General features: G+C 47.6%; 1 protein-coding gene across 1 annotated transcript in view; it reads right to left on the bottom strand.

Moving 5' to 3' along the window:
* The window catches only part of KCP (kielin cysteine rich BMP regulator), a 198,599-nt gene that overhangs the window by 72,989 nt on the left and 112,420 nt on the right, over window positions 1-13,190 (bottom strand). Inside the window, exons 26-29 of the mRNA XM_030216418.1 lie at window positions 10,554-10,647; window positions 7,446-7,628; window positions 4,409-4,579; window positions 638-814 (exon numbers count right to left, since the gene is read on the bottom strand). Of these exons, the coding sequence (XP_030072278.1) occupies window positions 638-814; window positions 4,409-4,579; window positions 7,446-7,628; window positions 10,554-10,647 (625 nt within the window). The remainder of the gene's footprint in view (window positions 1-637; window positions 815-4,408; window positions 4,580-7,445; window positions 7,629-10,553; window positions 10,648-13,190) is intronic.

The raw sequence follows: 13,190 nt of genomic DNA, 5'->3' as shown, positions 1-13,190 counted from the left end.
AAGTTTTAGCGGGTAATTATGTTATCCATATAAAATAGGCTATTGAAAAATGCTCAACCTTACTGTGTACACTTTCACGCATAAGGAAAAGGGGCATTCCTAGGGATGGGGGGAGTCAGGGTGAGTGAAAGGTTTCCAAAGCTTGGCTTGTACCTTTCCTGGCAAACTCAGCCTGCAGAAATAGTCTCCCTCCTGGTTATCAGAACTACTGAAAACTCCAAGTATGAGGAATAGGAATCTGAGGGGTGAATGGAACCCATTCTCCCATCTGTGAGTTTGAGAAGCCAGAGTTGTGTATGGAACCCAGCCCTCCATCTACAAATCTGAGAAGCCAGAGATATGTGTATGGAACCCAGTCCTCCTTCTGCAAATCTGAGAAGCCAGAGATATGTATGGAACCCAGCCCTCCTTTTGCAAGGCTGAGGAGCCAGAGATTTGTATGGAACCCAGCCCTCCTTTTGCAAGGCTGAGGAGCCAGAGATTTGTATGGAACCCAGCCCTCTTACTGTAAGACTGAGGTACTAGGGCACATAGAACCCGGGTTCCTCTCTATGTCAGTAAGAAACCAGCCCCTCCCCCTCAGGAATCCACACAATACCAATCCCCATATGAAAGGCTGGCCTCGGTGTTTGCTTACCCTCACAGACAGGACAACACTTGCCGGGAAGGGTGATGGGGTGGCTGCACCTCGGTTTGTAGCAGGGCTTCTGCTTGCAGGTGACAAAGCCATTTGCACACACACAACGGCTGCATGGGTTCTGTGCGTCCAAGAACTCCTGGTTGTTTAGGTATTCCTCACCGAGGTACTCACAGCCTGGAAGAGAGACTGCTGTCAGTGACGGAATTCCAGCATCACACCATTCCTCTTGGGCATTCATATGCAGTCTCCTAGCTCACGTGCAGATGATCAAAAGCAAACGCTGGTGCTAGAGGTTGTCAGCGTCATACTACCGCCGGTGTTTGCTACTGCCCCATGATCAGAGCCCTCGAGCGCGTGAAACAACGCGCTCGAGAGCTCTTAGCGCAAGTAGCATGCAAATGCATGCTAATCAGCGCTTAATGCATTCATCCCCAATGATCAGTGTCCAGCACGCCAAAGATTGGGTCGCTGGTCGCGACAAACCCTACGCCAGCTCCGAGCTGGCGTTAGGGTTTGCAGATCATTGGGGAGGAATGGTGAGCCCTGTCCCCATTCCCCCCTACAGCAAACCTGCCAGCGAAGGCAGTTGAGGGCGTCCAAATTTTGGACGTTTCAGCAATGGGCAGTTAAGGACGTCCAAAATTGGATGCTTCTATGAGAAAGCATTCTTTCTCATAGAAACATCCAATTTTGGACGTCCTTAACTGCCCATTGCAGAAACATCCAATTTTGGACGTCCTCAACTGCCCCGTCGCTATACCTCCGACACCCCCTTGAAATTTGGCCGTCCCTGCAACAGGGCAGTTGAGGACGTCCATCTTCCCATTTAAAGATGGGCGTCCTTCTCTTTTCATTGGTCTCCAGTCCAGACCTGTCAAACAAGTGCGGGAGGATTGTGCTGAGCGTGTGCTCAGGCACAATTCTCCCGCAGTTCTACCCCATCATCAGAGATAATTTGCATGCATTATCTCTGATCATAGGTCTAATAGCGCCCCGCGCCGTTCCAGCGCTATTTTAGAGCGTTGTTTGGAACAGCGCGGGGCTTTTGATCATCTGCCTGTCAGTGCCACATGTTGCGACACACGGAGGATAATTTTTGAAAGGCTTTCTATGTGTCAGACCTGGTTTTACAAACAGAAAGCGGGCTGTACATAATTTAAAGCCATATACACATATACCAGAGTATGTTCGGAAGTGATTCTTCGTGTACGTTCAAAAAGCACATGTTCTCAATGGTGAAGTTGGCCACACTGCAAAACAGATAACCTGGTAGAAATGCATGTGTATATTTACACCTGCAAGTGACGCAAGAAAATGGATCACAGAAGATGTGGTAAACCAGGCTTCTATTAAAATAGCCCAGTGTGGCCACGATTTGTCTGCTTCAGAGGCAGCAACTAAAGGGGTGGAGTGGAGGAGTAGCCTAGCGGTTAGTGTAGCGGACCTTGATCCTGGGGAACTGGGTTCAATTCCCACTGCAGCTCCTTGTGACTCTGGGCAAGTCACTTAACCCTCCATTGCCCCAGGTACAAATAAGTACCTGTATATAATATGTAAACCACTTCGAATGTAGGTTGCAAAAACTACAGAAAGGCGGCATGTCAAGTCCCATTTCCCTAGAGATTCTACATGGAATGTTGCTACTATTGGAGATTCTGTTGCTACTATTTGAGATTCTACATGGAATGTTGATATTCCACTAGCAACATTCCATATAGAAGCCTGCCCTTGCAGATCAGCAACGCGGCCGCGCAGGCTTCTGTTTCTGTGAGTCTGACGTCCTGCACATATGTGCAGGACGTCAGACTCACAGAAACAGAAGCCTGCGCGGCCACGTTGCTGATCTGCAAGGACAGGCCTCTACAGGGAATGTTGCTGGTGGAGGAGTAGCCTAGTGGTTCGTGTAGCGGACCTTGATCCTGGGGAACTGGGTTCAATTCCCACCGCAGCTCCTTGTGACTCTGGGCAAGTCACTTAACCCTCTATTGTCTCAGGTACCAAAACTTAGATTGCGAGCCCTCTAGGAACAGAGTAAGTACCTGCATATAACGTGTACAGCGCTGCGTATGTCTAGTAGCGCTACAGAAATGATTAGTAGTAGTAGGGTTCTGAAATCATAGTTCCCCTAAGAGCAGAACGTGCTGGCAACAGCCACGGACTCTTCCTCACTGATCAGCTTTGAGCTATTTTAATAAAACAATGCTCTACCACATCTTCTGTCATCCATGTGGATCCATGTGGATCATACCTGCCTCTCTTTGTGTTGACTATATTTACACCTGTTCCAGAGTGGGTGTGCAATCAACTCTTACAATGTCCCAAAAGTACTTAATGTTGCCGTGGTACAATATCATAAATAGCAATCAAAGGCTTAACTCGGTATGTGAGACCAAAATGTTATCAATAGAAATCAAACAAAATAAAACATGGAAAAGAAAATAAGATGATACCTTTTTTATTGGACATAACTTAATACATTTCTTGATTAGCTTTCGAAGGTTGCCCTTCTTCATCAGATCGGAAATAAGCAAATGTGGTAGCTGATAGTATATATAAGTGAAACATCAACGCATTTCATTGACAGTCTAGCAGGGTGGGGGTGGGTAGGAGGTATGCATGGGTACATCAAAGCATTTCATTTCATTGATAGTCTAACAGGATCATCTTATTTTCTTTTCCATGTTTTATTTTGTTTGATTTCTATTGATAACCTTTAAGAGTGGACTAACAAGGTTACCACACCTCTCTACTTGAGACCAAAATGGAAACTGTGCAAAGAGGTGGCGTAGCCAGGCAGCCAATTTTGGGTTGGCTTGAGCTCAAACTGGGTGGGTACCAACTTTTCCGTCAGCCTCCACCCTCCCCTCGCTCTCCACCCCTTCCCCGGCACATCCCAACTCAAAATAGAAATATTTTAGCTAATGAAGATCCCCAAGGTCTGTCAGATGAAGACTTCCTCCAAAAGCGGCCAGAACTTCCTTTTACCAAGCTTGGCAGACAGCAGAAACATCCATGAGACACCGATGCCAGCACCTCACACATGCTTAGTTGCTGTTGCCAACTGCAGAGCTCGGTAGAAAAAAGTTCTGGCCGTCTTTGGAGGAGGACCTCAGCTGGCGATCTCCACCAGCTACAGCAAGGGTCAGGGCCGGTGTTAGACATGCTAGGGCCGAGGTCAGAAAATAAAGGATGGGGCCCCCAGATCCTCTCTCCTCTCTGCCTCCCCCCTGATCTCCCCACCTGCCAGCACTATCCCATCAACATACCTTCACCAAATACAGAACAAGGGATCACAAATTAGAAATAAAAATACACAGACAAAAATTGAACTGGGAACCCCTAGAAGTTCAACAGCATGTACTGTTAACACTGGAGAAATAAAAATGGAAATGCATTTCCTTTTCTAATGAACATAATACAAAGACATCTGCTATGTACATTTCCCAAACCTAACACATTCCAGTTCATAAATAAAAAATAAAAATGCTTTTGTCTACCCTTCTGGTCTGAACGTTTTATTTCTCCACTATGTTGCTGTCCATTTAGAGACAAATTGGTACATCTTGCTCTTTCTTTTGGTTCCTGGACATTGACTTTCATGGACAAAATTTACCTATTTGTAAAATAACAGATTTTCAAACAAAAGCACTTGTGTAGTCATCATCTGATAGCTTTTGATATCGAGCCCCTATCAGTTCTGTTGTAGCTAGTGAGTTATTTCAGATGTCATTCAAACCCTATTCTGTCCATTCTCCCATAGTACCCCACCTTCACAAGCCTTGCAACAGTGGCCTCTGACAGGGAAGGGACACTCCAACACGGGACAGGATCTGCGTTCACAGGACACACTGCCTTCCCAGCACACGCAGTGTGCACAGGCATCCGAGGGGTCCGGAAACTGCTCTCCATTGGCCATCTCCTTGCCACCCAACAGACATCCTGGAAAAACAAACCATACAGCCATGAGAAAGGATATCCTCATAACAAGGAATCATCCACAGCAGTATGGGTTATCAAGGGAAGTGAGAGGGGCCACCAAGAGACAGAGCCAGGCTGCAGTAGGGAGAAGAGGCCGGTGTCAGCGGCAGGGAAATATATGGGAATCGCTGCCACTGAAATCTTTTGGAAAAGAAAAAAATAAGGTGGAGAATAGAGTTGAGGAAGGAAGGGAAGAGTGCCATTCTTGGAGACTGCCGACTGAGGCCCCCGCCTCAGTTGGCCTAATGGTAGGGCAGCCACTGAGATATATGGTAAACATTTAAATAGTGCCAGGGAAATAGAGACTAATTCTATAAAGTAGCAACTAGCTCATATCTAGTGGAGGAGTGGCCTAGTGGTTAGAGCACTGGTCTTGACATCCAGAGGTGACCAGTTCAAATCCCACCGCTGCTCCTTGTGATTTGGGGCAAATCACTTAACCCTGCATTGCCTCAGGTACAAACTTAGATGGTGAGCCCTCCTGGGTCAGAGAAATATCCAGTGTACCTGAATGTAACTCACCTTGAGCTACTACTGAAAAAGGTGTGAACAATATCTAAATTAATACAGTAATACCTCAGTTTTCGTCGATTTTTTTCCGCAAAAAATTTGTCTCGGATTTCATCAGTTGCCTCGGATTTCGTTGGCGTGCCGTGCCCACGTGACCTCGCTGCTAATTTTGCAAAAACATAGGGCGACCCACGTGTTCTCCTGCTCAGTGTGGCGTTGTTTCTCGTTGTGTGAGCATCACCCCCGCACGTCTAGCCAAACAATTCCATTGCTTTCCAGTGTTGATTCATATGGAAATAATTGCCTCGGTTTTTGTCGGTTTCGGATTTCGCCGATTGTTTTCGGACGGATTATCAACGAAAACCGAGGTATCACTTTAATAATGTCTGTCTTCACATGCCTCTTTTATAAAGTCAAGTGCGTGTGAAAGAATGTGCACACATGTAGGCCCCAGCACGTGCACCGACTCAAGGCTGGTGGAAATGTTAGTGCATAACTTCCACACATAAATGCAGACCCCTCCCATGCTCTGCCCAAACCCCACCCCTGTGCACACCCACAATGAAAATACATGTGTACTTTCATAAGAGGTTATTTATGCATGTTAACTGGCTAAAATGCCAGGATGTACTGCCTGAAACTAGGTGGCTTCTGATTAAAAAAAAAACCCTACTGTACAACAGATGGGCCTATTTCAAAAGAAAGAAGGCTCTGCAATGAAAGTCCTAAGGTGAGAGTTAAAGGGGGTAGTCTAAGGAAATACTTCTTTGCTGAATGGGCGGTGGATGTGTGGAACGGCCTCTCCATAGCAGCACAGACAAGGATGGTATATAAATTCAAGAAAGCAAGTAACAAGCACCTAGGATCTCTCAGGGAGAGGCAAGGATTTTAGAGCTGAGAAGTTGGTGAGAAGGGCAGACTAGATGGGGTGCATGATGCCTCTGTCTCTCTCTGTCCTTCCATCATCCTTTTCTTTTATTTTATTTATTTGTAGCATTTGTAGCCCACATTTTCCCACCAATTTGCAGGCTCAATGTGGCTTACATTATGCCGTAATGGCGACCGCCATTTCCGGGTACAGAATTACAAATGGTATTGCATTAAGGTGCATAGGTGGTAGAGTACAGTACAATATGGTCATAGACGGTCGGTAGCCCAACTGTTTGGGGAGGCTAAAGGGGGCGGAGCTTACCTCCATACGCTCCGTGGCAGCGACGTCAATGAAGGAAAAGACTACAGGCTTGCCGCCAGCTTCTCCCTTCTCTCTGCACACAGTGTCCCGCCTTCTGCGGTGATGCATTTCCTGTTTCCGCGAGAGCGGGACACTGTGTGCAGAGAGAAGGGAGAAGCTGGCGGCGAGCCTGTAGTCTTTTTCTTCATTGACGTTGCTGCCACGGAAATAAAAGATGAAAATGCGCGGGGCGGGAGGGTGGGCTGCACCACAAGCGGAAGTCGACGATTGGGCTGGGGAGGCTTAGCCTCCCCAAGCCTCTTATACGGGGCGCCTATGAATATGGTATTGCATAGAGGCTCCTGAGTGATAGAGTAAATTATAACATCAGTTGGATGATCAACTATAGAAAGTTCATTTCTGACATGAGAAATACAGTGGTAGTGTGTATTGCGTGATTTTCATTAGTAGTTATTAGGTTATCTGTCGAGTGTCGGGGTACGGTTTGTCTAGTTCATGAAAAGTCTGTGGTTAGGGTGGAGCGTTGTGGTATGCCGCCTTGAATAGGTCAGTTTTCAGTCGTTTTCTGAAGATTGTTAGGTCGTGCATTGTTTTTATGGTCTTCGGTAGAGCGTTCCATAGTGGCGTGCCTATGTAGGAGAAGTTGGATGCATATGTGGATTTATATTTAAGACCTTTACAGCTGGGGTAGTGGAGATTCGGGAATGTACGTGCTGATCTGTTTGTGTTCCTAGTTGGCAGGTCTATGAGGTCTGACATGTAGCTCGGGGCTTCACCATGAACATAGGAGCCAACTTTTCAAAATTATTGGGGGTGCTAAGCCCAATGGAAATGACCCCTCCCTGGACACATACAAGGAATTTTCTCAATATTGGGGGTGCTCAAGCACCCACAGCACCCACAGAGTCGGCTCCAATGACCATGAACGATTTCTGTCTGTGTTGTCTCTTTCTGTACTTTCCTCTGACCGTATGCTGCTGCTCTTAGGCAAGGATCCTGCTCTTGGACTTGAGCCTCTAAGCATTTACTGCTGCTCCTGAGCTTGGAGGCTGTAAGGGTGCCCTTGGCTGTGGACCCTCTGGGTATCAACTACTATCCTTTCTTGAGCAGGGAGTAAACCATTACCATCACAGGATCGACAGCAGCCCTGCTGCAATGGGTGGCTGCATTGCACGGGGGCGCAGGGCTTCCGCTGGCAGGTAACGGTCCCATTGTTGCAGATGCAGTCACGGCATTTGTCGGAGGGGTCATAGAAGCGCTGCATATGTCCATAAGACCCTCCAGAGTAGAGACATCCTGCTGGAGGAGCTGAGGAGAGAGAACACACAGACTCAGACAAAGCATCCATACAAATATAGGGTATGATTCGCCAGGTAAAATCATTAATTAATTTACAGGTCGCTACTCAGCCAGCGACAGTCAGTATTTCTTTAAATGCTGCCCACTGCTGGCTAATTTAGACCTGGACATTCGGCATTAAATATCTGGGCCTTCGACAGCACCCAGAAATTATACGGTTTCAGCCGACATTCAGTTCCATATCCATGTGGCTGACCAAGCAAGGTCAGGACCAAGAGCTACATGTACAAATGAAACAAAGAAATACAAAATCAGCACAATCCACTCATAACTATACACAGCATTTGCACAAAACCTGAGTAGATTAGAAAGCAACTCACCAGAAAGAAGACAAAATATCAATTTCTCAGTCAACACAATCTTTCTGACCTGCGCTTTCCGATCTGACGGGGTGGAACAGACTTCCAATAGATAGCTATCATGAAACAGGCTGCCTGCATACATTGTACAACTAACTTACACCCCAGACTCCATTCTTCTTTCATACAGAGCCAACTGAGATGCCCCATCATGCTCCACCTCCCTCCAAAAGACCTGCATGAAAGCACGTCCACCATGACCCTTCTTTGCCACACCTCTGCCAACACAATCGTGATAAGGGGGAACAAAGCACACACACACACACACACACAAGAAAAGAGGGTTAGCAATAAGCCATATACAATAAGTTAACCAACAGCTCTCTAAACCTGCCACCACATCCTACATTCCTGTTCCACTGCTCTCTGGTCTGCTGAGTGAGAAGGGGAGATGGGGAGCTTTCAAAGAGGCACAGCCTTGAAAGCAAGTCTTTCCCCCTGCCTTCGTGGCCCCATACGTCAGGAGTGTAGAGATCCAGCCTCCCTATTCACTTTAACTACCCTTTGAGCATGCTCAGGAGGGCACCCCAGGGCTACCTGTCTAATTCCAGAGGATTTTCTTTGATTCTCCTCTACATTAAGGGTCATCTGTGGCAGAAATGATAATGAAATGAGCACTCAGTTTTGGAATACACTGCCGCGCAACTTAAGAACGATCCACAAGCAAGCTTCCTTCCGCAAATTATTGAAGACCCATCTTTTTGAAAAAATTTACGGAAAGAGCCAAAACACATAAAGTCCACACTTACTGTTCATTAATGCATCATGCATCCACTTCTGAACTCTCATTCCCCCGTAATCTCACATCACTCATACCTCTACTCACAGAAATATGTATACCATATGTCTTCATGCCTTAATATTGCCCTTTAAGCTTCCCATTGTCTCCTTCCACTGTTTCAATGTTTATGTTCCATTGTTATATTCCTCAACGATACTTCGATTGTCTCGCATAACTCTGCACAATGTAATCCATAACCAAGTTGTAACAAATTGTATTTCCATTATTCATATCATATTGTAAGCCACACTGAGCCCGCAAAAAGGTGGGAAAATGTGGGATACAAATGCAATAAATAAATAAATAAAATGCTGATTAATTCTAAAGAGAATCCGCGTGCGTGGAGAACTCAATAGATGCCACGAAGCGCAAAATAGAAATAAAATGGTGGGAACATGAGCCAGGCTCATATTCCCACCTTTTTATTTCTAATGCTCATTAATTTACATTCACTGGCTAGTTCTTGTTTAATTCCTGCCTACATCAGTTCTCGCTGCCCGGCTGGGTCCACTGAGGCAGTGATGCGCTAAGCCAGCAGCTGAAAGCTCCAGGATCTGCTGTGTGCTGGATCAGTTCATACAAGTTCCAAATGCATTTCAAGTTAAACATTGCCTCAGGATTTAAGAGATGAAATGAGCCTGTTAACCTTTTGTAAAAAGTTAAAGACGCTGTTATTTGCTGAAGCTTTTTAAAGGTTCTGCGGATAATAGTTACATTTGCTTTTACTTTGATATTATTGTTGGTTTGTGTTTACCAAACCCATGGATTGGCTGGTAATAAATGTTTGCCACATAAATAAATAAAAGCGATCACCTAAACTTGAAATAGTAATGTTTTAAATAAAGAAATACAAAAAAACTACCAGGGACAGGGCACTGCATTATCATATATGCCTAAAGAATGGGCACAGCACAGGCAACAGCAGCAGAAACTTCCTTCACACACAGAGACCCACCACAGAGCAGGTACAGCACAGGAACAGCAATGGAAGCTTCCATCACACACAGAGCCTCACCACAGAGCAGGTACAGCACAGGCAACAGCAGCAGAAACTTCCTTCACACACAGAGACCCACCACAGAGCAGGTACAGCACAGGAACAGCAATAGAAGCTTCCATCACACACAGAGCCTCACCACAGAGCAGGTACAGCACAGGAACAGCAATGGAAGCTTCCATCACACACAGAGCCTCACCACAGAGCAGGTACAGCACAGGCAACAGCAGCGGAAACTTCCCTCACACACAGAGACCCACCACAGAGCACGTACAGCACAGGAACAGCAATAGAAGCTTCCATCACACACAGAGCCTCACCACAGAGCAGGTACAGCACAGGCAGCAGCAGCAGCAGAAACTTCCCTCACACACAGAGACCCACCACAGAGCAGGTACAGCACAGGAACAGCAATAGAAGCTTCCATCACACACAGAGCCTCACCACAGAGCAGGTACAGCACAGGCAACAGCAGCAGAAACTTCCTTCACACACAGAGACCCACCACAGAGCAGCTACAGCAGAGGCAACAGAAGGAGAAACTTCCTTCAAAGATGGAACCCCACCACAGAGTAGGTACAGCACAGGCAACAGCAGCAGTCCAAGCTTCGCTCACAGACACTGTCCCTTTACAGAGCAGGCACAGTGCAGGCAGCAGCAGTAGAAGCTTCCCTTACACATGCACTGCACTGTCAGAAGCACTCATTCAGCTCTTTGACAGACTGCATAGTTTGTACCTGGGCACTGTGGGCAGCAGTTTACCGGCAGCAGGAAGGGTTCACTGCAGAGCAGAGGAGGACAGCGCTTGGCCAGGCACTGGACGTTACCATTCTAGAACAAGACAAAGATATGGAGCATTTTTCTGGCAGGATATCTGAGTAGAGAGCCTCACGCACAGTGTATGACCGACTGGGACCCATCAGCCGGGACCCCCTTCTTCATGCTCGACTAATGCTAAGAGCACTGCACATACCCCAAGGTCATTTTAAAGCCTGGTAACTTAAGAAACTGGGCAGTTTGATTGGACATGTGAAAGGCAGTAATTCTATGTTCTCGGTGGCCGAGTTTATGCACCCCTTCCCTGTGTAATGTACACTCTACTAGCACTGCGCTTACACACCTAGGTGCAGGGCCGCCGAGAGGGGGGGCAGGGGGGGCAAAATTCCCCAGGCACAGGACTCCAAGGAGGGCCCAGCGCCAGGGTCTCTCGCCCACTCCTGTTCCCAGGCCGCTGGCGCTGCAGCCCCCAATCTCCACCTACCTACCCTCAGCTCCCATCTGTCTGCCATCCGACCGTCTTCATTTAAAAAACAAAAAAAAATCTAGAAATCGGCAGCGGAGCGCCTTCTGTGTGAGAAGCGGCAGATCGCCTCGGGCGGGCCTTCCCTCACTGTGTCCCACCCTCCTCTGATGTAACTTCCTATTTCTGCGAGGGCGAGACACAGTGATCCTTGGGGGGGGGGGGGGGGGCTGGTGGCTGGGGGCAGCCTTGCCCCAGGCCCGGCTCAGTCTCTCGGCGGCCCTGCCTAGGTGTACTCTTACCTGTGAAAGTGGCAGCAGGCACCCAAGCACTGTTCCCTCTAAGCTGACTGGGAGTCCTCCAATTGCACTGGTGCCAGTAAGGGGGTGGCTGTTTCAATATTATGTTTTCAACAGCTAGAGACATGCAAGTTCCCTGGAGTCCTGCAGCACTTGCCTGTCCCTCACTATTGAAAGTGTGATAGTGTAACAGCGCCACCCACTGGCAGGACTGCAGGTGGAGGACTCCCGCTCAGCTTAGAGGGAACAGTGCACCCAAGTGCTATTCTCCAACGGCATGCGTACAGGGCATAGCACAGAAATGCAAGGGGGATGTACCCACGGGCGCAACAGGAATGAGGCAGCCATTTATGTGCCTAACTTACTGAATACTCTTACATGTGTCCCTAACGAATTTACATACCTGCACTTAGGCCTGGTCTATGGCTTCTGTAACTGTGGGAATGGCAATGTTAAGCCTGCTGATAAATAAATAAATAACTGCAAGGGTAGATCATGGGTGGGCCCATGGGCATCTTTCCCAGGTAGGCAAGTCATTTCTAGAATACTACAAACTACATCCATCACTTGACATGGCCTATGAGGGCCCACCTACACATGGGCACACCAATACCGACCTTGAGCTAACAGAATCTTGGAGCCAAGGTACCATTACAGAATTTTGCTAAACGAACAACATTGGGTGCCATTTTGTAAGATCGCCCTTTTTGTTAATATTTACCTCATTCATATCTCTAACGACTGGTGGTTTCTGCTGGTCCACCCAGTGATATTAACCCTTAGAGCTTCTGCACTGGTTGGTCATAGTTCTATCTCACTATGACAGAAGGGAGAGGGCCAGACGTCATGGCACACAACCCTATTTTGTGGGTGTGGGATTTTCTGTCCATACTGCCTCCTCTGTCCAGCCTGGCAGGGCACCAAAACGTGGTCACATGCAAAGGACCTGGTTTCCGCTTAGAGCTCTATAACCCAGCACTAGACAGGTAATGAAGATGACCACGCCTTGCTCTGACACATCCAAAGTAGCAGCAGTGGCTTGGGAATGTCTGCGGACCACTACTCAGTTTTTTTAACAGGAGATTCATCAATATCACAGAAAACTGCAGAATGTTTACACATTATGCCTTTCGGCACCCGGTCAAAAGAAACCAGACAAAAAAGCTCCAAACAAAAAAAAGTTCCTGACATAAATGTCCCTGACAAAATAGACTCCCGACAAAAGGGCCTGATGAAATAGATTTATTTTTGAATGCTACGAATTTGAAGGGTACAAAGAAGTGGAGGAGCCTTAAATCAGTGCCGTAGCGAGGGTGCCTGACACCCGGGACGGGTTGCCGCTGCGCACCCCCCCTCCCCCCGGGTGCAGGGCAAGGCGCCCCCCCCTCCGGAGCGCTCCCCCCCCGAAACGCACCCTACCTTTCAGCGGGGGGCAGGCGGGAAGACCGATCCGCCCCCAGTGCACGTCACTGGGAGCTGCATCAGCTCTGCTGCTTCCCTGCTTTCTCTGCCCCGGAACAGGAAGTGACCTGTTCCGGGGCAGAAAGAGCAGGGAACCAGCGAGCCGACACCCCCCCCCCCCCAGCGCGTGCACCCAGGGCGGACCGCCCCACCGCCCCCCCCCCTTCCTACGCCACTGCCATAAATTACTGAGAAAGTCCACGGCTTGTCACTTGAAAGTCCTGGCACCTGCCTACAGCTTGACTTCACTATCCACACTTGGTATCTAGTGAGAATCACAAATCTGTTTTGTTGTGGGGTTTTTTTGTATAATTTTTTTTTTTTTTTGTCATGGTCTGTTTTGGTTTTAGTCTGTTTTGTTGGGGTTTTTTTTT

Source organism: Microcaecilia unicolor, chromosome 10 (genome assembly GCF_901765095.1).
Source record: "Microcaecilia unicolor chromosome 10, aMicUni1.1, whole genome shotgun sequence".
Classification (NCBI taxonomy): domain Eukaryota; kingdom Metazoa; phylum Chordata; class Amphibia; order Gymnophiona; family Siphonopidae; genus Microcaecilia; species Microcaecilia unicolor.
This window is presented reverse-complemented; position numbering and strand designations above follow the sequence as displayed.